Source organism: Tenebrio molitor, chromosome 5 (assembly GCF_963966145.1).
Source record: "Tenebrio molitor chromosome 5, icTenMoli1.1, whole genome shotgun sequence".
NCBI classification, from domain to species: domain Eukaryota; kingdom Metazoa; phylum Arthropoda; class Insecta; order Coleoptera; family Tenebrionidae; genus Tenebrio; species Tenebrio molitor.
Genome location: NC_091050.1, coordinates 16437444 through 16460539, shown reverse-complemented (window position 1 = coordinate 16460539; position 23096 = coordinate 16437444). Strand labels below are relative to the sequence as shown.

General features: G+C 40.2%; 6 protein-coding genes across 10 annotated transcripts; 3 read left to right on the top strand and 3 right to left on the bottom strand.

The window, feature by feature from the left end:
• The first annotated feature begins 301 nt into the window (after positions 1-301).
• Positions 302-2776, top strand: LOC138130862 (dolichyldiphosphatase 1-like). Its single transcript, XM_069047557.1, has 4 exons — positions 302-457; positions 607-886; positions 937-1164; positions 1215-2776. Exons 1-4 carry the CDS (start codon positions 352-354, stop codon positions 1342-1344), a joined length of 744 nt encoding a protein of 247 aa, XP_068903658.1. The 5' UTR covers positions 302-351; the 3' UTR covers positions 1345-2776.
• On the bottom strand, positions 2728-3476 carry LOC138130869 (uncharacterized). The gene is made up of 3 exons (XM_069047562.1): positions 3266-3476; positions 2917-3219; positions 2728-2867 (listed from the first exon to the last, which is right to left on the bottom strand). The coding sequence occupies exons 1-3, from the start codon at positions 3341-3343 to the stop codon at positions 2799-2801; spliced, it is 450 nt and encodes a 149-aa protein (XP_068903663.1). The 5' UTR covers positions 3344-3476; the 3' UTR covers positions 2728-2798.
• A 35-nt stretch (positions 3477-3511) lies between these two features.
• Positions 3512-6450, top strand: EndoB (SH3 domain containing GRB2 like, endophilin-B). 5 transcript variants are annotated; one of them, XM_069047547.1, is made up of 8 exons: positions 3519-3799; positions 3856-4303; positions 4352-4415; positions 4477-4500; positions 4702-4737; positions 4809-4999; positions 5725-5878; positions 5929-6450. In XM_069047547.1, the coding sequence occupies exons 2-8, from the start codon at positions 3870-3872 to the stop codon at positions 6037-6039; spliced, it is 1014 nt and encodes a 337-aa protein (XP_068903648.1). In that variant the 5' UTR covers positions 3519-3799; positions 3856-3869; the 3' UTR covers positions 6040-6450. The 5 variants fall into 5 exon arrangements, with proteins under 5 accessions (XP_068903649.1, XP_068903648.1, XP_068903645.1 ...); XM_069047544.1 differs by having other exon boundaries at positions 3522-3799; positions 3870-4303; XM_069047548.1 differs by lacking the exons at positions 5725-5878; positions 5929-6450 and adding an exon at positions 5285-5621 and having other exon boundaries at positions 3512-3799; positions 3870-4303.
• An 865-nt stretch (positions 6451-7315) lies between these two features.
• RpS18 (ribosomal protein S18) lies at positions 7316-8403 on the bottom strand. The gene is made up of 3 exons (XM_069047561.1): positions 8256-8403; positions 7806-8093; positions 7316-7532 (listed from the first exon to the last, which is right to left on the bottom strand). The coding sequence occupies exons 1-3, from the start codon at positions 8256-8258 to the stop codon at positions 7365-7367; spliced, it is 459 nt and encodes a 152-aa protein (XP_068903662.1). The 5' UTR covers positions 8259-8403; the 3' UTR covers positions 7316-7364.
• A 146-nt stretch (positions 8404-8549) lies between these two features.
• On the top strand, positions 8550-10979 carry Vps52 (vacuolar protein sorting 52). The gene is made up of 4 exons (XM_069047528.1): positions 8550-9631; positions 9680-9835; positions 9886-10125; positions 10212-10979. The coding sequence occupies exons 1-4, from the start codon at positions 8663-8665 to the stop codon at positions 10839-10841; spliced, it is 1995 nt and encodes a 664-aa protein (XP_068903629.1). The 5' UTR covers positions 8550-8662; the 3' UTR covers positions 10842-10979.
• Positions 10976-22873, bottom strand: LOC138130833 (uncharacterized). Its single transcript, XM_069047514.1, has 6 exons — positions 22705-22873; positions 16544-18994; positions 16350-16487; positions 14950-15151; positions 14174-14389; positions 10976-11294 (listed from the first exon to the last, which is right to left on the bottom strand). The coding sequence occupies exons 1-6, from the start codon at positions 22813-22815 to the stop codon at positions 11206-11208; spliced, it is 3207 nt and encodes a 1068-aa protein (XP_068903615.1). The 5' UTR covers positions 22816-22873; the 3' UTR covers positions 10976-11205.
• Positions 22874-23096: the final 223 nt, after the last annotated feature.

The window sequence follows — 23096 nt, the reverse complement described above, 5'->3', positions numbered from 1 at the left end:
TCAATTACGTAATTTAGTCTTGATAAATTTTGATGCCGCAACAATCTTAACAAATATTATAGTAAATGTGTCCATCGGTAACATGGTTGCAAGGTCCTCTTGAGAATCGTAATATCGATTAAGATGTTTCTTTTATTCTTCGGTGCGATAATTAAATTTTTTAACACTAAAAGCACTCGACTAACGTTATGATAATCTTCATTTATATCGGACGTTCAAATGATATCCTGGACGTTGGAAATCGTCAATTGTTTTGCTTTTTTAAAGTGTAGGGCCATCTCTAATGGTCGGTAATGCAGACGTCGACTTAACCCTCCTGTCAGTGAACTGTCAAACACGATAAAATGCAAAATGGCCACGTTTGATTTCAACGACGACAACTTTCCAAAAGGTTCAGAGTTAAATGACAGAACAGAATGGGTACCACTTACTTTAACACTGGTCGAATATCCCAAAGGTATAATTCCATTAAAATTAATTTCAAACACCCCACACGAACAAAATTAGAGGTCTTTCAACTTTTTGACATTTCACAGTTTACTAACATTCACAAAAACGCGAAACGTCACAGCAATCAGCCCCTTTAACTCCCCTAATATTTTCCAGGTGATTTCGTAGGGAAATTGCTGGCATTAATAAGTCTGGCCCCTTTTGGAATCGGGGCGGGTTTCATAGCTTTAATATTGTTTAGGAGAGATTTACACACGATAACATTCTTCATAGGTACGTTATGTTCAGAAATTTTAAACTATTGCCTGAAGCACACGATCTGCGAAGAACGACCGTTGAGACGGTCGGATCTTTACAGCGAATACGGAATGCCTTCGTCGCATGCACAGTTTGTATGGTTTTTTGCCACCTACGTCATATATTTCGTGTTTATTAGGTAGACGACGCGACACACGCTGTTGCACACATTTAATAATGCAATTTCAGGTTGCACCACATGAATAATAACACGATAATCGAAAACGTTTCGAAAATATTGATAATATCTTCGTCGCTGATCATGGCGCTGTTGGTGTGCATCAGCAGGATCTACCTGCACTACCACACCATAACGCAGGTGTTTTGCGGGGCGTTCGTCGGGATTTTATTCGCAACTTTTTGGTTTGCTCTCACCTATCTTGTCTTCACGCCTCTCTTTCCGCAAATCGTCACTTGGTAAGTTCCCTCTGTTTGTAAATGTCGTCATTACACGACGCAATCCGTAGGAAAATTTCCGAAATTTTGTTGTTGAGGGACACCACCTTGATACCGAACGTGTTGTGGTTCGAGTACACGAACACGCGACAGGAGGTCAGGGCAAGGAGTAGGAAGCTGGTCAGCATGAAGTCGCAATGACATCTGCTGGATGACGGTTTCAGATTCGCCTTGCCGTTTCGCTTGGTCAGGTACTTGAGATCGTACTGGCCGAGAAAACGGTAATCGTGAACGGAACCGTCGCGGAGGTGTAACAATCATAGTTATTTTTATAAGCAGCTTTTGTAAATTGGAACAGTTGTCAATTGGCGACGTCAGACCGGTTTCATCCGTTTCATTTCGTGTGACTATATGTTTACAAGTAAATACGTAGTTGATGTTTTTCGGGGCATGTTATATAATATTCTACCCTAAAACGTTATAAATGTGTAACTTTTTCTACTATTGCAATATTTTAAGCGCTCGTCTCGTTGTCTTTGGTTCCATTTTAGGGCTTTGTTGATATTAGGCATTTCGATGATTTTTTCCCGTACTCACACGTTTTGACCTACGTTGTAGGACAAGTGACTGATATCAGATAATTAACGTTCATGATAATAAGACTATATAATTCGCCTCCCTTCGACATGACAAACACCACAAGAGGCAGTTAGACATTTAGTGACCTAAAAATTGTTAATCAAGATCGGTAGCTTTCTTTATTGTTGGCCCTGTTGTTGTTTTTATTAATAATTCCATGCTAGTGTAGGCGATTATCGTTAATTCTTAGGTATAATATTAATTTGCTTGCATTTACACAAAATTAGGAGGGTAACTGGTGATTTTTTTTTCTCACGACAATACTCACAAGTTGATAAACTGCCAAGCATTGGGTTCGTATTTGCGTCCTTATTATTCAATTGAAAACCGGCGCGGACTTTTTGGTGGCAGTGAACGGCAGCCCGGCGCATCCGCCATTTTGTTTGACTCAATTTGCCTGGCGCATCCACCATTTTATCCCAGACATTTAAATTGTTGGTTTGTTGTTGAGTTGACAGCAATCGTAATAATGTACTTAATAACCAGTCGACTGATTTATTAAATAGGTAATAGGCGATCTATAATAACATAAAATTAGCGTAACCGTAACAATATAGCGGAGACAAACTGTTGCAAGCAAATATGAGAATCTCGATTTGAACAATTGCTTGCACGTAAGGGAGTGACTTTTCGTGTTTTACAATGAGAATATTCCCCTTAAAGTGCTTTAATTAGAGAATATTCATGTTTATGATTATCGGCGTCGACCCGACAGGTGGGCGAGTTTTCCAGTGCAATATTACGTCTATAATAAGAAATTTTTTATTTGGTTCCGGCCACGCTTGCATCCGAGTGGCGATTTGATTCTGATCATTACTCGAAAGGTTCAGGGTAAAAATTCAACCGGTTTTGTTAAGAATCAAATAAAAGCGCACAATGTACAGTTTTTGGACCTTTTTTTGTGTCATTGTTTTATTGTTTGTATGTTTATATATAAGCAGTAGATTAAATAAATGTAAATTTTACTACCAAATTAAATATAAATTAATACATCGTTTCGTGTTTTTTTTTCTCGATCATCCTATTTCCTGATCGTCGCTGCCGTAATGTTCGTTGGTCGTTTCGAAGAGCGGAGGCAGTCGACTCTGCAAACGAGACTCTGGTTTTAACGATTTAACGATAAAGACAATAAACCTGTTCGGGATTTAGTTTTTTTGACGGTTTTAGCAGACTGAAATCGGCTCGTTTCCCCATCAGAATCTGTGTTACTTGAGTAGTTGATGTGGTCGATGCTAGACGTTCCTTGTCCTTGCGTCCCAAGTCGGGGAATAACAGAAAAAGAGGTGGCTTCTCTTCGGTTTGTAAATCTACAATTTTAATTACGTCTTCATCTTCGTCGTCTTTGAATTTTGAATTCATGAAATCGAGGCCTTCCCACGCAGAGTCACAAGCCGCCAAAGGTATAAAAGTACCTTCTACATCTGAGCAATTCGAATCCTGAACAACACATTTGTTACTGAATCGATGTTTCATAACAACTCACCAAAGAGGAAGTTGAGCCTTCTCCAGTCCGTTTTCTTATAGGCACCGTCCTCTGGTGTTTATGGGGATGCTTGTCCATCAGGACTGGACATGTTCCATTCGTATAAAATTTACTTGTCCATCTCCGGAAGCGACAGAAAGTCTGTCATTATCTGACGGACTGGCGCTCAAATTCGAAAGTTCCAAGGGAATTTGACAACGCTGCCAACCGGTGGTTGGTATCAGCGATCATCAGTCCCTCAGTGTTTATCGGCGCATTTATTACTCACTTCCTTTTCAAAACATTTAAAATTGCACTAACACCGTATCTTTACAGTTATCGTGGTTTCTTGTGGAATAATTTAACGCCGCGGTCCTTGCTCCGGTGACATTTTTAATTGTCAAACTGTCACAAAAGAAATCGATATAATGCAGTAGCGGACGTCGAAAATTAGACTGAGTAAGGTTTGCGGCACGTCGAAATTGTAGAAAAATGGATTTCAACATGAAGAAAATGGTGAGAGATGCAGGAGCGGCGATTAGCCGCGTCGTCCAGGTAAATCCCCTCGATATGCGGATTTTGAGGTTATGTTGTCATAATGTGCAAATCAGAACTCGGATTGTAGATGACCGAGGAGAAACTGGGCACTTCGGAGAAGACGGAATTGGACGCCCATTTTGAAAACCTGTGGGAAAGGGCGGAAAATACGAAGAATTGGACCGAAAAACTGTTGCGCAACACTGAAGCCGTTTTGATCCCAAATCCCGGTAATCGCATCGAGGATTTCATCTATCACAAGATTGAAAAGAAGCGGCCGTCCAGGCTGAGCAACTTGGAGTACTTGGGGTTGGACATGATCGAGGCGGGGACCGTTTTCGGGCCGGGGACTGCGTACGGCAGCTCTCTGATCAAAGTGGGACAGTGGGAGCAAAAGCTCGGTCAAACTGAGCGTGATTTTATCGGTTCGGCCGGAATGTGCTTTACGCAGCCCCTGCAAAAGTTTCTAGATACGGAAATGAAGACCATCTTGAAAGAGAAGGGTCTGTTGGAGACAAAAAGGTAAAGAGCGAATTGGGGGAATCACACAAAACATGTCGCTCGTTTCAGATTAGACCTGGACGCCTGCAAGAATCGAGTGCGCAAAGCGAGGAGCATGCTGGGCCAGCCGACGGTAAGTCGAATAGTTAAACTGTAACACCCACGACACACTAATTTTCTTGTTTTGACGTCAGCATTTTGCCTTACCTTTGAGCCAGGTACAATTTTTTAATTACTATTTTCTTACCGTTTTTATTCACACATTTACACCGTTTTTTTATTATACTAGCTCTGTTTTCAATTTATGTCAACCAGATTCAGATCAAGGTAGGGTTTTTAACACCTCACACGCTCTATACGGTCTGTTTTATGTCGATGTTGTTTATAAGAATTTTTAAAAATTTTGCGCTCGCGAACAGAAGGACGGAATCCCCCCGGAGGAAGCGCTGGAGCAGGTAATGGCGAGAGGAGTTTTGATTGTTTGTTGCGGTCTTCTAGTTGACTTGTTGACATTTTCTTTCTGTAGGCGGAGAGAGATTTGCGCATTGCCCAATCCGAGTACGATAGGCAAGCGGAAATCACGAAACTGTTGTTGGAGGGAATCGGCAGTTCGCATGCTGCGCACCTCCGATGTTTGCAGGAGTTCGTTGAGACTCAGGCACGGTTCTACTCTCAGTGCACCACGATCATGACCGATTTGCAACGAGAACTCGCCAGGTAATCGTTTCTGGGATGATTATCGTGCAAGTGTTTTGCTAGTCGTAAATCATGTAACTTTTTTTCTTGTTCATGGTCTGTACTTTAGACACAAACTAAACAATCAGTTGAGCAACAAACAAAAAAAAAACTTGTAGTACACTTGGCTTGACGAAAATTGGGACGGTTCTTTTGGTTGCATATCGATTTTTTCAAGTCATTTTTAGACATGTTTTGGCCTCCGTGGTAGACTTTGAAGCTTTAGAAGGTAACTTGTCTATCGCTTGATGCATGTCGATGTTTCAGCTCCGTGAAACCCGGCCCTGTCTTGAGAATTAACAGCGAAGATCTCGAGCCCGTGGTACCTAATAATACACGGGTATCCTCTCCGGCTACGTTTGCCCCAGTTATCATGACCTCAACCGATGACTCTGAATTTTCGGTCCTATAGACTCTCTTTTCCTAACTCTCGAATCCCGACGAGAGATAATTTGTCAGATTCAACAGAAACACCAATCAATCGCTTCTGCTCTGTAAATACGCGACAGATTATCTCTGGGCGGTTTAACAATTCATTTAAAGCACCGCACTTGTAGCTTAATGAATGCAAATATTTATTAAAATAAATGTACGTTCACTCGTAGTTTTAACAGTAAAATTTAACGTTAACGCTTCGACTCTGCTTAATCATAGGCGCTAAAATATTTTATTTTTGTATGTTTTCTTTTTTATTTTCAAATCGACAGTATGTCCTCGATGCCTGGTGTCGATCCCCACTCTCCCATTAATCCTAAACAGAACGAAGCGAAAAACGAAGCTCTTAACGGTTTAAGAAAAGCTCGAGTCATATACGACTACGACGCTCAAGACACCACCGAATTGAGTCTGATGGCTAACGAGGTACGTTCGTCGTTGGTTGATTACATGCGAGACGAGAAGAGTGATTTCAGGTGATTTTGGTGAGGGAACTCGGCGACAAACCCAACGAAGATTATTTGTACGGGGAGCGAGGCCATCAGAAGGGTAAAGTGCCGAGGGCATTTCTTGAATTTCTCTCTTAACAGATTACGTCTTCCGTTTGATTCCACTTGAAACGAGTATTTATTGTGATCCCGAAATAGTTGTGTAATCATTCCTTAACTCACTTCAATGAGGCATTGATGACAATATTTATACATCGATGTGTTCACATTTATTTTAGTTGATTTGTACAAATCGGTTTGTTCATCTTGCCAGTAACGTTAGTTTGTTCGTTCGAGTGTACACCCATTTATAATGCAATAACGCAGTCAATTCGACCTAACGGTGCAATTACACAATATCGGCAAATTCAAATTGTATCAATAAGCTTTAAACTACTGTAATGTGTTGAAACGTTTAGCTCAGAATTGTAATTAATATAAATCAAATATTACTCTCTAGTTGTAATATATTGTTAATCGTTATCATCAAATAAACATGTACAAAGAAAATTAGTTTTTGTGTGAAAATCAACGCACCAAGCTGGATCTTTAGTTTGCCAGGTATGTACCAAAAAATAAAATTTTGTTGTTTAGGAAAAAACCGATAGCTGGCGCTGCTGAACTTATTCTTAAGACAAGAAATCGAAATGCAAAAATTGATACAACGATATCCTAAGTATCAGCTAAATTGAAATCTTTGAATGCACACATTACAAACGCAAAGAGAACACAAGATAAAGAAAAAATTAATAATTTACAATGTCTATTCACAGTTAAGGAAATATAAAATTGAATTCCTTTCTATGAAAAATCTCAACAGGAAGCGATATAAGAACGTATAAGTATGTTTTCAGATCCGAATAATGGTACAACGTCTTGATCTATTAATTGCGTCAAAAAACGCTGGAAATGATTCAATTCAGGGTATTTCACGAGTGATAACGAGTCCGATGGAATTAAAAATGCAACCCACAATACATTTTCAAAAAAAAGCCGGATTCAGTTGCCAATTCTTTTCGGAAATGAAGTGAGTTGCATTTTCAATTCCGCCGGGCTCATTATCACTCGGGAAATACCCTGTATAATGAATACGTAAAAATACTTGATAAATTGTTAAAAATAAAATTTATAAAAAGATCAGAGCACAAAAGGATTTGTCAAGAATTCATTTCAGTACAACTAACTTTAATGATTATAAAAACTATTGATTTTGTATGAAAAATCGAATGCCTTGAAATTGAGCAGCTTCATAAGCCAAAGGCTAATTAAAAAAAAAGATACCTTTAAAGAGGGCAGAATCCTTCAAATATTTGCTTTTTAAATATACCTTTAAAAACAGGGCAAAATAGGGTATAGTAGTTCAAATGAATCAATATCAAATAATCACTTTTTTATATATTAAATTAAACAAAAAGTCGTCCAGATTACTTCTTCTTGGACACACCGACGGTGCGCCCGCGACGTCCGGTGGTCTTGGTGTGCTGGCCGCGCACCCTGAGGCCCCAGTAGTGACGCATGCCTCTGTGGGCACGGATTTTCTTCATGCGTTCCAAATCTTCACGCAATTTGGAATCTAGCGTCGCCGACGTCAGCTAAAAAACCAACCCAATCAGTACAATTCTGGACTACAATAAATCAATGTGGCACAGCACGCTCGTTCAGGAGATGAAAACTGCGCAAATACCCAGAACTGCTTCACAGTTTTCACTTGATCAGTGACCGATCTGCATGATCTGAATCACTTACGCAAGCTCATTTCCGTGTGCACACTTAATTTTGCACATGCTACCAGCAAATGCGAGATGTATGACCAGCATTGCCGTTTTATTGTGCTTAGAGGTTATGTTTAAAAAAAAAGTACTGACCTGGTTGTATTTACCATCGATGATGTCTTTCTGCCTATTCAAGAACCAATCTGGGATTTTGTATTGGCGAGGGTTCGACATGATCGTGATAATCTTTTCGACTTCTTCCTCGGAACACTCACCCGCACGTTTGTCAAGATCCACATCGGCTTTTTTTAACACAATGTTTGAGTATCTACGACCCACGCCTTTGATGGCTGTGAGGGCGAACATAACTTTTCTTTTTCCATCGATATTCGTACCCAAGATACGAAGAATGTGCTGGAACTTCTCGGGAATTACGAGAGACTGAAACAGTTATTAACTTGGGTTAGGAACATAAAAAGCCTCATAACAGCATAATTAAACTAGAAACTATAAACCATCCGGGAGTAAATTTGACTTTTTGATAGAAAAAAATCTAAATAACAAACGGATGATTTAGATAATCTAAGAAATTAGAAAACATACCATTTTTGCAAATGCTGCACGAAGCAACCACAAACAGAAAAGGACAGCAAATAACTGGAATGGACACACGACACAGAGAGAGATGCAAACAATACACACATAGTAATGCTGCCACTCGAACCACTTAAAAAGCTCTAGATTTTACACTACTTTAATTTTTTAAAATAATATGATTTTCATATTTAAAAATTAATCAAACTCATATTTTTGAATCAAATATTCTGTATAAACTTAATTATCTTATCAAAATAAAATAAAAATTTCCAAAAAAGATATGTTTACATTGGTGGCAATACTGCACCCGTGTCAACGTCCCGTTGACAGCTGTCACTTCCACCTGTTTCTTATTTTTATAAAATAAAAAATAAAAAATGCGTTAATATTGCGGTGTTGTGTTTGGATCAAAAATGAGTGGTAAATTATCTGATGCAAATTCCGGGGGCATCGACAACGCCCTGGACGATGAAGTGGTACAAGACATACTCAACTCTTTCACCGATCTCCGGCAGTACTCCAAAGAAATCGAGAAGGAGTTAAAGGAGACCGAGAACAAGTCGATACAAGACTACATCAAGGAGAGCGCGAACATCGCGAGTCTGCACAATCAGATTTCGGCCTGCGACGAAATCCTAGAAAGAATGGAGTCGATGCTGGTGGGTTTCCAGAGTGACTTGGGGAGTATCAGCAGCGAGATTTTGTCGTTACAACGTAAGTCGATCTCGATGAGTCAGGAACTGAGCAACAGACAAGCGATTAGGGGACAGTTGAGCCAGTTTATTGACGACATGGCGGTTCCGGAGTCTTTAATTGTGGGGATCATGGACAGTCCAGTCACGGATAAGGAGTTTTTAACTCAGTTGCAAGTTTTAAATCATAAAATTAGTTTTGTAAAGGAACAAAGCTTTAAAGAATCAAAATCTTGTCTGGATGTCAAGGATATTTTGGAAAAGCTGAAAATTAAAGCAATGTCTAAAATCAGGACTTATTTGTTGGAGCAGGTGTACAAGTTTAGGAAACCAATGACCAATTATCAGGTGCCTCAGAATAATATGTTGAAATATAAATTTTTTTTTGAGTTTATTTTGTCGAACGAGAGAAATGTAGCGCACGAAATTTGCAACGAATATGTAGATACGATGAGTAAAATTTATTTTTCCTATTTTAAATCGTATTCTGGAAGAATAATGAAGTTGCAATATGAAGAGTGCACTACTAAAGACGATTTGATGGGCATCGAAGATACGGCCACCAGAGGACTGTTCAATAAATCTTTGAAGCATAAAGGAACAGTATTTACCATAGGTAATCGCGGAGATGTCTTGGCGCAACAGCTCGAAGCCCCCATAATTGTCCCACACGCACAGTTAAAAAATAGAGTAAGTATGAACACTCTCGCGTACCGATTTCCTCTAAAGTCTGTTTAGTACCCTTTCGAAGCTTTGTTCAGAAGTGAACAATATGCGCTGGTGGACAACGCTTGTCGCGAGTATTTGTTCGTCAGCGAATTTTTTATGGTAAGGGGGCAACCAGCTCTCGATTTGTTCAACCAGATCATGGGTAAAACCAGCGGGTTGCTCAAGGTGAATATTTTCCTCTGTCACCTAAACCCTATTAATCGAAATGATTTCAGAAAAATTTGGAAACCTTCGTGGGAGATTGTTACGACACCATCGCTTTGTTTCTTTGTTTCCATTTGATCCTCCGTTACAAAATCATGTGCCACAAGCGTTGCGTCCCGGCCCTCGACGACTATTGGGACTGTTTGGAACGAATAATTTTGAGCAGGTTCGAATACGTGTTTCGCTTGAACATAGCCAGCATCAGGGATTGCGACCCCACCAAATTTAACCTGGAGATGGGACCCCACTACGTGAGTCAATTTAACCCCGTGCGTGACGTCATTGCTGTTAGTAGAATTGTTCGGCGGCCGTGCCTGACTCTTGGCTCTCTGTGCAGATTACTCGACGTTACGCCGAGTTCAGCGCCGCCCTGGTGGGAATAAGCGAAAATTTTCCCAACGAGCTGGTCAACAGGCTTCTGGCCGAACTCCAGGAGGAAGTGGAACTGTTCATCTTGCGGATGGCTGGGATTTTCCCGCAGCGCAAGGAGCAGTTGATCTTTCTGATAAACAATTACGACATGATCTTGCACATCATCATGGAACGGACTAGAGATAACTCGAAGGAGGCCGAGACTTTCAAGAGTAGACTGTCGTCGAGAAGCGGCGAGTACGTGGAGGAGATTCTGAGTCCTCATTTCGGAGAACTTATGCAATACGTCAAGGAATGCGAATATTTACTCGAAAAGGGGAAAGGTGACGAGGTGAAGAAGTTGGAGGGCAAGTCGTCGGCGATCGTTCAGCATTTCTCGGCCAACTGGAAAAAGTCGTTGGAGGAACTGAACAGGGAAGTGTTGCTGTCGTTTCCGAATCTTGTAACGGGGTCAAGTTTGTTGCAACTGGCTTTGACTCAATTAGTGCAATATTACCATAGATTTCATAAATTGTTGACGCCGAACGTCAGGACTCAACTTACCAACATTCATCTCATCATGGTCGAGATGAAGAAATACAAGACCAACTACTAGTTAATCAGTTAATTAACATGTTGATACTAAGTACTTAACTAAATTAATTTATTGTGATCGTTAGGGAATTCGTTGTATATGTTTTATTATGATTTTTAATTGTTTCGCACGTTGCCCAATAAATAATTAACGAATTTATTTTCACTTTTTATTAAAATAATATATTACATGATAACTTACAGCTAACGGTTAATTAATTTTTTTCCATAATTTAAGTTGGCATTGTCTGGACGGAATGGTTTCAGCCTTATTTACTTTTAAACAATTTAAAAATAGTACATAAAAACAAGATTAAAACAATGACGATGGCGTATGTGAACGATAAAAAAATGACAATGAAATAAATATCTACGTAATAACTTAATTACAAGAAGGCGTCGACTGCGTGGATCACCCCGTTCGTTGCGGGGATGTTTTGAGTCGCAAGGGGAATGTTGTTCACCTTCACTTTGCCTGAAATAAATTCAAATTTCTATAATTTATGGTCACCAAAACAATATTCATTTGTTACTAGCCGTTGATATTTTGAAAATAATGAATCCATTTGAAGCTATTATAAATCATACCGCGTGAGCAACAATTACTGTTTGAGTTGGCAATAAAACTGGGGACTTTTATGTCATGTTCCAACGAAAAAAAAAACATTTCATAAATAAAAAAATTACAAAACCAAGACCATCCTAGACATTTAAATTTGAAATCTATGTCAACTATCAATAATGAAAATAAAACAAACGGAAGTACTTAGGAACTTAGGCCACAGAATAGAATCAATCAGAAGACAAACTCTCTTGGGCGGGAAAAGTCCGCGCATCTAAGCCGCGCAGATGAAGCGGCCATAAGTTCAGAGTAGAAGTCAGTAGCGTATCATAACCGCGGTTGACGCAATTGGTTTTCTACCAGTGGTGGCGATACATGAATAATATTAAGATGAGTAAGCTCAAAGGTGGCATGGTTTGTACGCCAAAAAAATGTGAAAACAAAGCCTTCACTTTTCCAAAAGAACATAATCGAGCAAGGTAAGAAACTACTATTATGCGAGTCCGGACCTGAACCTCGGGCTCACATGTTGTAAATGCGGACCTGATATTCTACTCTATAATAATGGCTGCCGCTGGCTGATTGAGATCTAAGGCGATTTTGCCGACTTTGCCTTCTGATTGATTCTATTCTGTGCTTAGGCTGACACAGTTGTTGCCCACGTGATATACCTAAATACTCCTATAAGTTTAAATTCAGTGATTAACACTCAATAAATCAGGGGTGATTTTTCATAGGTTGGTAATATTATTGTTGGTTATTCTCGTAGAGGGTTATTCTGCTTTTTACTGTGATAGTTGACATAAACATAGGCGTCCTCGTCTATTTGACACAATTTATTAATACTATCCGTTTATTAAACTCCCGCACTGTCAGTGTCAAAATTTTGAATTTTCTTTGGAGTGTACCTATGGTGACATGCCTTTTCAGTTGCCTGTACACAAAATCTAGTTATAAGAACGTCAACAATAAAAGTGTGGTTATATTAATGGAGTTAATTCTCCTCTTTCCAAACAATAATTAACAATATTCTGCTTCTCTCTAGCCGTTAATAGTATTCTTTTACATTCCATATCTTCTTCTTGTGCAGCCACTTCGTGTAAGTAATATTTTAAATGAAAGAAACAGAATTTATTAAACTTAACTTCAAATTTGAAATTTCTAATTTTTGCACCAACGTTAACGTAAAAATTACTAGTCTCTGAACGACAGTGCGGCAACTTACAAACACTTTGACAGTGCGGGAGTTTAGTAAATGGACAATACATAAAATGTCAAAATGACGTAGATTACGTGTTGATTACGGTATTAAGATTGCCAAAATAATTTATGAAAAATGTTCCCAACTTAAGAAAAAAAGTCACAATAATTTAAAATCACCCGGTATTTGGAAAATAAGTATTTGGAGATTTCAAATATTCACCCATCGCAGGTGATAGTTTAGCAATTGTCAGTTGCCGGTGCAAATCGCAATTGATTGATTGATAATACCCTGAGATCATTTTAAAGTAGGCTATATCGTGGCTATGACTTTAAAAGTAGGTAGATATATTGGCAACTCCGTCATCATCGTGATTTGGTTTGTCAAAGTGACGCTTCAAAATTCAATACAAAATATGAAACTGTGAGTTAACAGTTGTATCGAACACCTGGCTTTGTCTATAACTGTTAATAACTCACGGATTGTTAACTCGCCCGCGCCGTTTCATATTTTGTATTGAATTTTGAAGCGTCACTTTGACAATTTAAATCAAGGTGTCAGCACTGTCAACGGTAATTTTGAAGTCAGCGTGCTTTATTTATAAATTTAAATGATCTCACGGTATCTGCGAGATTTCATTACGATCGTTAATTATTTCGTTAACGAGCGTAAAATCTAAATATCCACGTGCCCGTGAACATCGAGACTAAAAGAATTCGCAGTGTTATCTCCATCGACGGAACACAATGCAAGAATGCTCCCAGCACGTGTTTCTTGGTGTTACGGACCAGATAATCTGCATTTTTAAGATTTATCAATGTTTTCGTACATTTTTCAGAGTTTTTGTTAAATTTAAAGCCAACTTTTGATAGCGCTTTTGGTCGATGAGGGACGAATTGCGAATCGACCAATCATAGACGAGCGGGAAATTCGAAAGTGGGGGTGTTCAAGTGATGGCAGAGCGGAAAAAGGAATTGTTAATGTCGGTGTCGATATCTTAATAATGCATAAAACAACAGCGGTGAGATTTTTCTCTCCTTTGTCAAGATCGGGCATCGCAGCGTGTCAGAGCAGGATGTGAGAGGGCTTTCACTTTTCAAAATGTGCCGTGATTACGGCATGATTATCGGCGACGGAATAAAGCGAAAAACCAATAAGCAAGTGGTGATGATTTAAGTGCGTGAAAGTTGTCCATTTTCGCAAGACCATGTGCGATTCGTCTTGGCGCTTCGTTTTCGGCACATGAAGTTTGACCGCGGGCGTCGTTTCACTTTCTTCCGTCGCACATCATCCTCATCTTAAATCGGTGACTTTGAACTTTAGCCAACTTTCTCGACTTTCCACGCGGTCGTTATATATTCGATCGGTGCTGTGAATAATTAGGCTCGAATTTTTCGAATTCTCCCTATCGTCATTGTGTCACACAGTAAGTGGGTTAACGATAAAGCGAGACAGATGAGCCAGGAAAGTGTAATAATGTGGACGTACCCCAACCTTTCACCGATTGTTCGGAAAAAATCGAGCCTTTCATTTTCGACCCAATAAAGACCAGTCCGTCTATCTTATCGCTTGCATCGTTACAGTTTCCTACCTGATTGTTTACTGATCGTGAGCTGCCGATCCGGCAGCAGACTGTCCCTGATTTGGTAATACCGCATCCCGTTGGTGTACAGAGTCCCGGATGTGAGGTGCCGGAAGATCAGCTCCCTCGCCTGCGTCCTGTCCGAAATGGTTCTGGTGAGCTCCTCGCTGGACAGACCGGCGAAAGCCTTGTCCGTCGGGGCGAACAGCGTGAAGGTCTTCGTGCCTGCAGAGAAAAATTGCCGTGTCAAATTAATTGGCTGGTGTTTCTTCATTTCGAATTGCGAGATGTCGCTTAATTGTGCCCACACGAAGACAGCCAACTATTGGGAAACTGGAATGGGATCGTGACTATTGTTTTAAAAATCATAATGCAACTTTTTTTCACGTCGAACGTTAGCGTGCTCGAGCCTATTAACCACGAAGAGTGCGTTACTTCACAGAGGTTTCATCAACTCCGGTCCTTCGACAACAAATCCACGGTCCAACCGTTCAGAATCAATCTGTACCAAAATCGCGGTTGGCCTCGATTGCAAATCCTTGTTAACTTTCCAATTAAAAACTGATACAGTTTAACTAGGATGTGATGGGCGACCTCAAACCGACCAGATCTTACTCCGGTCGAACGTTCGTGTGCGCTCGGTGAAGAAACCGTAAATTTTGACAATACTTCGAGCGCCGAAGAAAGTACCACTCTAATCTTCTTATAATTAGAGTATAAAGGAATCATCGTACGACAATCGCCATTATTCATTGTTGTCGACGAACCACACAAAAAATATTTACCTTGCAATGTTTCGGCCAGTCCGGAAGAAAAGAGCGCCCTCAGGAAACTGGTGAATCGTCTCTCTCTGTCCGACTGAAGAGTTTGCACGATGTCACCGACGGGTAGAGGGAACATCACCCTGTCCACCGAATGAGCTATACCTTGCGGTATTTCGATATCTTTCTTCTCGTCCAGCACCTTGGCACCATTAATTGTCGTAATCTTGAAGAGAAACAAATCGTTCTAATTTAAGGATGAACTGGAGTAACAATTTCAGCAAAAAGTTGCGGAATTCTTATTATGCTATGAAACGTTTATTACGAGAAATCAATATTTGAAAAAATAGTTTTTAATTTTTGGAAACGAATTGTAATGAGTTGCAAGTAAATTTTGTGTTTATTTTCTTGATATTTAGATAATTACTTGCATGTGATTTTACAATCTTTTGACTAAGACTGTACGTGAAAGTAAACAAAAGCACACTGAATTTCAATTTTCATTGATTTCTGTTAAAGTTCTTAACGTAACTACAGTAAAACGTGCGATATGAGTGCAGTGTTGCATACCGACGTCAATTATATGCATTTTGTTCACTTTTATTGAAATTAAAACAGATACATAACCTCAAAAACCGTGTTTTTCCACATGTAATTAGCGATTACAAGGAAAATCCTCGACAAACTTTTTTTGTAAATTCATTAGAAAATTCTACGATATCGATACTTTGTGTGTGAAAAATTTAAGAAAAATTGGGCTTTTTGAAATATGTTTTTTATCAATTTTTATGCGACCATTGCTCCATTTCTCATAAGAACACATGTAAAATATCCCGCAACTTTAAAAGGTAATAACTTTAAAATTCCTCGATCAATTTTTTTTAAATTTGACACAGTACTTTAGAATAGATGAAAGGACTATTGTACCAATTTTAAGCAAATTTCGCCATTTTTCAATGTTAGTGCTTATTCACAATGGACATAAGACATAAGAAATACATAAGAGATACCTAAGAATAATTTGTAAATTTGGGAAATTGGAAAATAATTTATGTGTCCATATAACTCGAATATGATTCATCATGCCTTTGTGTACACAACAATAATGTTCACTCAGGTCACTTCTCGTAAATTACGTAAAAAATAATAGTATACACATTGCATGTATCATGAATTTCTTATGCCTTATGTCAAGCTTCTGTCCATTGTGAATAAGCACTTACTCCAGTTCATCCTTAAATGGGAGGACTGACACGCGCTACCCAATTACCGAGCTAATTAGAAATCAAAATTAATTAAAACCCTCGTAAACGCAATCACGAACTTGAACTCGTAAACAGGCACATTATGTGGGCCAACTAGAGCGCGGTGAATGCTGTGATTTTTTGTGACTTTTCTTTTAATTGATGACATTTTTAATTCACCTTAACATCGTTCCATTCCACGTCGTGCATGTTGTATTGGTTGACTCTGAGCTGAGTCCCTGCCAGAGACACTCCGGTCATCTCGTCTTGCAAAGACCCGATGGTGAAGGCTCCGGGGATGACGTGGTGCAGCAGCAGCTGCAAACGATCGCTCACCGTGAGAAACCACGAGAGTGTCGCAGACACACACTTACCCCGCTCAGGAGCCTCGGATTGTCCTTGAACTTCTCTTCGGCTTTTTCTGGACCGCCCAGTTGGACCAACAGCGTCCTGAAAGCTTTGTCGGTCGGCACGAAAATGGTGTAGGGTCCGGTTTCGTTCAAAATCGTGTCTAACCCGGACTGCTTGAGGAATTTTGCCATCGCGTACAACCCGTTCTTTTTCAGCACTTCCGGTAGTTCGAGCTGAGGAGGTTTCGTTTCTAAATCGAATGCATTTCCTGTAGGTTGTACGAAGAAAGGTGTCGTCGGAACTGTGGGAGAGATGCTTTGGAAAATCGTCACCGACGATGACGGCAGACTCGGAGCGGTCGGTTTGGGTTGCTTCACAGTCGACTGGTAATTGAAGATCGTGTTTGGACTTCCGGAAGATGCGGTGGAGGCTTGTCGGACCAGATCGTTCTGTTGGTTCAAAATGTGCGGCTCTCTGGTGACTTTGTGCGTCGTAGAACTGACAACCGGGGCCGCCGTGGTGCTGCTCCTGACAGTACTACTGGGGAAGATTTTCGTGTAAACTGTACTGGACGGGGTCGAAGTCGCGACGAAATGAGTCCCAATGTTTGTTTTCAAAATGGGTATGCTCGCTACGTCTTCGGCACTAGCGAAGGAATTCGGTGATACCGTGATACCAGCGACCACCTCCTTTTTGGGAGTCGTCGATTCGAGCTTCGTCTCGACAGTTGGCGACGGTTTCAGATTAGGCGGTAGTTTTATTTCGCCGTTCTTGATCCGTTTCAAAATCGAGTCGACGTCGACTTCCGGCTTGTCCTTTCCGCTGCCTTTCACACCTTGCACTTTCAACGTGCCGTCGTCTTGTTCCTCCAACAGAACGAAAGTGACTTTCTTCTGATTGGGCAAATTGGTCGGTATCCCTCCGATTTGTTCCAGACCACCGCTAGCACCGGTTTTGAGCAATTCAAAGTTAGTACCTGGAGGTATCACGCTTTTGGTCAACTCGTCCAGGATTTGTGTCGGAGGTTTGGTCGTTGTCGTTTGTGCTAGTACCAGTTTCTCCAAGTCGCTTCCTGGTTCTAGAGGCGTCGCTCCCGGTACTAGTTTCGGATCGGTGGTTTTGATCACTTCGACTCTTTGTCCGTTCGGTAGAGTGATCTCTTGGGTTTTCACCGACGACGAGGAGGAAGCGCTCGCTAGAAGTTTAGGATCGCGCGTTTTTACCACTTGGATTTTTTGACCGTTCGGCAAAGTGATTTCTTCCGGTTTCAAAGAAGAATCGTCCGCTTTGATCAACTGGACTTTTTCACCGTTCGGCAGAGTAATTTCTTCAGTTTTTCCGTTGGGAATCAGTTTAGGATCGCTGGTTTCGATCAGTTGAACCTTCTTACCGTTGGCGAGGGAAATCTCGCGTGAAGAAAGGTTTCTGGCGATTTCGTCTTCAGGGCTGTTGCCAATAGCCAGCCGGAGTTGTGCCAACAAGTCATCTTTCGCGATCTGTTGCGACTTGTACTGTTTTTGAAGCAAATTCAAATCCTCCAAAGTTTGTATGGTTTTGACCTTGGCTTCCGATGTAGGTACCACAGTCGGCAGGAACGCCGGAGACTTCTTAGTTTTTTGCGTTGTCCTAGGAGGTTTTGTTGTCGTGGTTGTCGTAGTCGTCGTCGTGGTGGTCGTCGTGGGGTGTTCTTTGTAATATTGCTCGAGAGCTACCTTGAAAAGTGGAGCTTCTTCCGGATAGATGTGCCGCGGTACCGACTGACTGTATCTGATGACTTGAGCGGTACCCGGCCCTTTGTACACTCTTTGATACAACTTCTTCTTTTCTTCTCTCTGGTTTTCGAGAAATTGTTGATGGTCAGCTTGGGCCTTCTTCAGTGCCTTCTCGTACTGCTTCTCGACAAACTGGTTGTGTTTCTCGATGATGGTCTGTTTCTCCCGCAACTCCTTGATCCTCTGCTTCTGTTTCTCAGGATCCAGTTGACGTATTTGCTGTTCTATCGCCAAAATCGGATCCACCGTCGGTCTCGGAGTGAAGGCGTTATTCTGTTGAGGTTTATTATCATTTTGTTGAATGTAGTTGGGCGTGAAACTGGTTTGCGTGTGATGCTGTACCAGTCTAGTGTTGACTTCTGCTTGACCGGTCGGTACCACCGATTGGACGGTAGGAATGAGAGGTTGCACCGGTTGTTGAATCACCGGAGTCGGTAGAGCCGCTTGAAACAAGTGTTGATTTTGCAACAGCTGTTGATTTTGATTCAACAAGATGGGAAACTGGGTCGGCTGGCTGAAGACCGGCTGTTGGTTGAAAACAGCGGTCGGCAACTGTCGCGTCCCGAACTGTTGAGGCGGAAAGTGTTGAGTCTGGGTGTTCGGCAACACGTTGAATCTGTGTTGGTGTTGTTGAATGTCGCTCAAGATGTGACCTTGCTGTTGAGGCGACAGTTGGTTTCTTTGTTCCAGACTTGCGAATTGCTGCAAGGAGAAAAACTGTTATGCTCGTAGATGAATTGACAAATTATTATGCAACGAGTAAAAGGTGAATGCGTTCTAAAATTGGAAAAGTTTAAAGGTAATTATTGAGAAACCGAAAATTTGAACCCGGCGTGGTCTTTGCCGAGTTGTGGTTGGAGTTTATGGTCTATGACTAAATTGAATTTAACAGAAAAAAACCCGGTGAAAGTGTTTTTATCAGTCGAAAGGGTTCACTTTTGGCAATAAATAACGGATCTAATTGTGCAATTAACATTACATCAACGAGCTTGTCTTCCTGTGAGAAATTGGAGCTCGTTTGAAACGATACTCGAGTTACCTCATGGGAAAATATCAAAGAAAAGGAAACCGAAGTTGATTTCATACATCCGGATTCTGGAGGTGTCTCGGACTGACAATAGAAAGTTTTCCGGTTGGAAAAAAATCATCACACGCAATCCCAAAATATCGATTCGTCGAAGAGCAAACTTTGATCTTTAGATTAAAACAGGAGCCAAGCCAATAAGAAACGAAAGCGACGATTAGACGGGTGAAGCACAAAAGGTTCCAGTGTGAGACAGTTCATTAACAACGACATTTTTGTACCTAGATAACTAGCGATCGGAGTAAAAACACCCGGGGCTAGTGAAAGTCTAGTAGCATCCATGGAAGCTTATGAGAAGTGAGCGTTAATGATGGATAAAAATTCCAAATGCTAGGGGTTACGTAAAAGGAGTGACCGCTCGGTCCAGAAAGATCCGTTACATCATTTGAAAGCACTTCAAAAAACAAAAGCATTTTTTTGCATCTGCGACGATCACGGCACGAACCAATTCTGCGTTATTACGTTCTTAAAATATTTCTAATTGTCGCCCATTACGCAACAAGTCTTTGCAACACGATATCCGCGTATTTGGTGTTGTCGATTCTCTTTTTGCACCACATTGGGTGCGATTCTGATTTTCATCTAATTCAAGATTGCTAAGTAACAACATTGCTATCTCTGCAATGTTGTAACAATGTCGATAACCATTTTATGATTTTCTCCTATTCTACCCACAAAATTTGAGCAATAATTGTTATTGCGGCGGTCTATCATGAACATCGTTATTTAACAAGCGTCGCGCATGCGCAATCTGCTTACCTAGTGGACATTGCTCAAGTTAAACGTCAAACCCGCGTCAGTTAAATTAAAAATTGATTTTCGACGTTCTTCTGCTAACGCTAAAAAAAGGAACAAGAAGACTAATTTCCAGCAAATGGAAATTATGGTCCAAACGTTGGAGAAGGAGCATATTTTAGTAATTTTTAATTTATTTTAATTTCTTATCAATTTATATTCTAATCTCAATCTGGCCTTGAAAGCACAACAGAAATTCATAATAGCAAAAAGGTACATGTTATTCAATTATTTGACCTATATATACTCCATTTTTTTTTTAAATCAATTGTCAAAGTGTTGTCATGTTGGTATAAGCCACTGGTTATTTGATAGTTATTAGATTGGCAACGTAAAATGTCAACTGTATGTCAGTCATTTTGATGTAAAGGCGCTTGCGCAATTATATTTAAATAAAAATACAAAGTTAAATGAGTTTCCGAAAACAAGGATCTAACACAACGAGAAAAATTGGTTATGATTAGATTACGTGAAGAAATGCAGACAGAAAAACCGACCATGCTAAATTGCAGCAAAGATGCACACATCATATTCGAGGTATTTTCTTTTAATATATGGGTTCGTCACTGCGAGGAACTGATTAGAGAGGACTGGAAAAAATTGATGGGAAATCTACCAATTGAGGACATTCCTCTTCCGCAGATATTCGGAAGACGATTGGGGGTTAGATTCTGAAAATGAATAGGTAAACTGCTTATATAACCCATTAAATAAATTCCCATTTTCCTGTATATGTTAAGTTGCACTTTTTAGTGTGATTATCGTCTTTATTTCTTGTCTTTTGGTATAAAATTTGGTTACACCTGAAACTTTTCTGACATTTGAAAATTACTGATATAACCTCAAACCTGATCTAGGGAGATTTTACGATAGAGGTGTCCCGAAACGAAAGGTTTTAGGGTGGTACAGCCTGGTCTTTGAGGGAATTTTGACATTGACAATTGATTTAAAAAAAATGGACTTATATGTATTACACTTACTGATTTTCAACATTTTCCACGTTATTTTGAAAATGCATACGAAAATTTGCTGCAACAAAGTCCAACTTTCAAATTAGCAAGATGATTTGTCGCACGTTTATATAACAATCTTCATAACCATGATTGTTAGAAAAATGGTTATGATTTGGCAAATTAGAATAGCATTTTTTGACAAGACTTTTTACATAACCAGAAAATGTTTACATAACCATTTCTGGAATTGCTAAGGGATAAATAACCATGTTGAATTAGAATCGCACCGATTATCTTGCAACGATTTGTGTTCGATCGCGAGATGAGGAAGTGTCTGTGCAATTGTCCGACGTGATGATGAGGTCAGTTTTGGCGAGCTATTTGGGGCAAAGACATAGACCTACAATGTCGACATACTAATACGTTACCCAACGCACTTTACATAAAACGCAAATTATGACATAATTGGCTCAAAACCACGTATGTTTATTTCATGAGTCCAATTAAGATGCGTCGGATTGCAAGTACGAGTTACGGTCTTCCACGTAAACAAAAGAACTTCACTTTCGTTGTCGTCTCTGCACGCCGATTATTTAAATAACGAGCGGATAATTAGACGCGAGTCTCTCTGAGCAATCTCTTTATGTTAAACGTTTGAAAAATGCTAATTATCTTTTTGGCGAAAGTAAAAGAAAGGCGTCGATTATCCGTGTTATCGATAATTTTATGCCGGCTATGGAGTGTTAAGGTCGGGTCCGAAGAGGTGTCCAATAATACGGTTGCTCTTGACCTAGAGATCGATCGGAAAACTTTCTCCAAAGGTCGTACAGCCGGAGCTGTAATAAATATCGTCGACATTTTCTTCCATCGCGATTTCTACGTTTCCGTTTTATGCTCTTAAAACGTTAAGCTTGTAAGGAAAGTAAAACGCGAGGAAAGAGTTTGTGTAGTAGAAAGCTTTCAAGAAAATGGGGAAAATTCTTCGGATAAACATGTTTTACATTTTCTAACAGAAAAACTGAGTGAAACCGTCTGTCAACAATCAGTCGACACTTTCGTTGAATCAGCTTTCGCAATGTTTGAACACTGTTTAGGTTTTCTTTTATTAAACACATTGATGATTAAGCCGAAGGCGACGCATTATTTGTGGGCCCAAGACTCTTACGATTTGTTCGGAAGTCACGATTTAAGCCATCAGTGAAAGTACCGAGTCAAAATTTCCATTTTTGGAGAAACGAACACGAAAACGATTGCCCAACTTTGGACCGAATTGTGATAGAACCGGTTCAGAATCTCCGAATCTATTGTTGATATTAATGAGAAAGAAATTCATCCTGAACTATGCAAATTTTAACACACTTGTTAGGTACATTTTTTCACCTCGATTAACTTGTGCTCTGAACGAATCGAACGTTTTAAATCATGCACGCAAACCGCGATTATTTAACAGGTAATTTGAGGCGAAACCGTGGAAAAATCGTGGTGTCAGTGCGAGTGCAAATTTTCCGGCGTGTGATCTTAACCGAGCGTTGAAGTCTCCGCCGTTACAAATTCGTCTTCGTTATCCGATGAGTACTCACTGGTTGTTGTCCAATAAACTGCGCAAACGCTGCTCTTGCACACAGAACCAGGAGAACATGACATGTGTAAAAGTTCTTCATTTTATTGACACCGCCGCGTACCGGCACCATCACCACATCAAAAGAAGCACACTAGGCGACTGATCTTCCTCCATCAAATGAGTTTCTTTTAGATGACTCCCCCTCGCAGCACGCCAAGAAGAAGAAGACGTCTCATCCCTACTCATTGTGATAACTTTCTTTCTCTTTCCCTTGGTGAATTATGTTTGTTTTGTCGAGACGGAGACCACGCTCGTCGACACTCACTTTTAAATATCTGCATGCAAAGATGTGACGAAATTCCGTTTTTGCCAAAGAAGCATTTGAAAAATCTCTAACGCTGCGGATAAACA

Coding starts and splice junctions, on each gene's coding strand:
- LOC138130862 (XM_069047557.1), top strand. CDS start 352: ATGGCCACGTTTGATTTCAACGACGACAACTTTCCAAAAGGTTCAGAG. Junction 887..936: donor ATATATTTCGTGTTTATTAG/GTAGACGACGCG, acceptor ATGCAATTTCAG/GTTGCACCACATGAATAATA. Junction 1,165..1,214: donor TTTCCGCAAATCGTCACTTG/GTAAGTTCCCTC, acceptor CGCAATCCGTAG/GAAAATTTCCGAAATTTTGT.
- LOC138130869 (XM_069047562.1), bottom strand. CDS start 3,343: ATGGACAAGCATCCCCATAAACACCAGAGGACGGTGCCTATAAGAAAA. Junction 3,220..3,265: donor AAGGCTCAACTTCCTCTTTG/GTGAGTTGTTAT, acceptor TGTGTTGTTCAG/GATTCGAATTGCTCAGATGT. Junction 2,868..2,916: donor AAAAACTAAATCCCGAACAG/GTTTATTGTCTT, acceptor TCTCGTTTGCAG/AGTCGACTGCCTCCGCTCTT.
- EndoB (XM_069047544.1), top strand. CDS start 3,737: ATGGATTTCAACATGAAGAAAATGGTGAGAGATGCAGGAGCGGCGATT. Junction 3,800..3,869: donor CGATTAGCCGCGTCGTCCAG/GTAAATCCCCTC, acceptor CTCGGATTGTAG/ATGACCGAGGAGAAACTGGG. Junction 4,304..4,351: donor GGTCTGTTGGAGACAAAAAG/GTAAAGAGCGAA, acceptor CGCTCGTTTCAG/ATTAGACCTGGACGCCTGCA.
- RpS18 (XM_069047561.1), bottom strand. Junction 7,533..7,805: donor TCGATGGTAAATACAACCAG/GTCAGTACTTTT, acceptor TTGGTTTTTTAG/CTGACGTCGGCGACGCTAGA.
- Vps52 (XM_069047528.1), top strand. CDS start 8,663: ATGAGTGGTAAATTATCTGATGCAAATTCCGGGGGCATCGACAACGCC. Junction 9,836..9,885: donor AAACCAGCGGGTTGCTCAAG/GTGAATATTTTC, acceptor AAATGATTTCAG/AAAAATTTGGAAACCTTCGT. Junction 10,126..10,211: donor TGGAGATGGGACCCCACTAC/GTGAGTCAATTT, acceptor CTCTCTGTGCAG/ATTACTCGACGTTACGCCGA.
- LOC138130833 (XM_069047514.1), bottom strand. CDS start 22,815: ATGGTGCCGGTACGCGGCGGTGTCAATAAAATGAAGAACTTTTACACA. Junction 16,488..16,543: donor ATCCGAGGCTCCTGAGCGGG/GTAAGTGTGTGT, acceptor GATCGTTTGCAG/CTGCTGCTGCACCACGTCAT. Junction 15,152..16,349: donor TGGAATGGAACGATGTTAAG/GTGAATTAAAAA, acceptor TTTCTCTTCAAG/ATTACGACAATTAATGGTGC.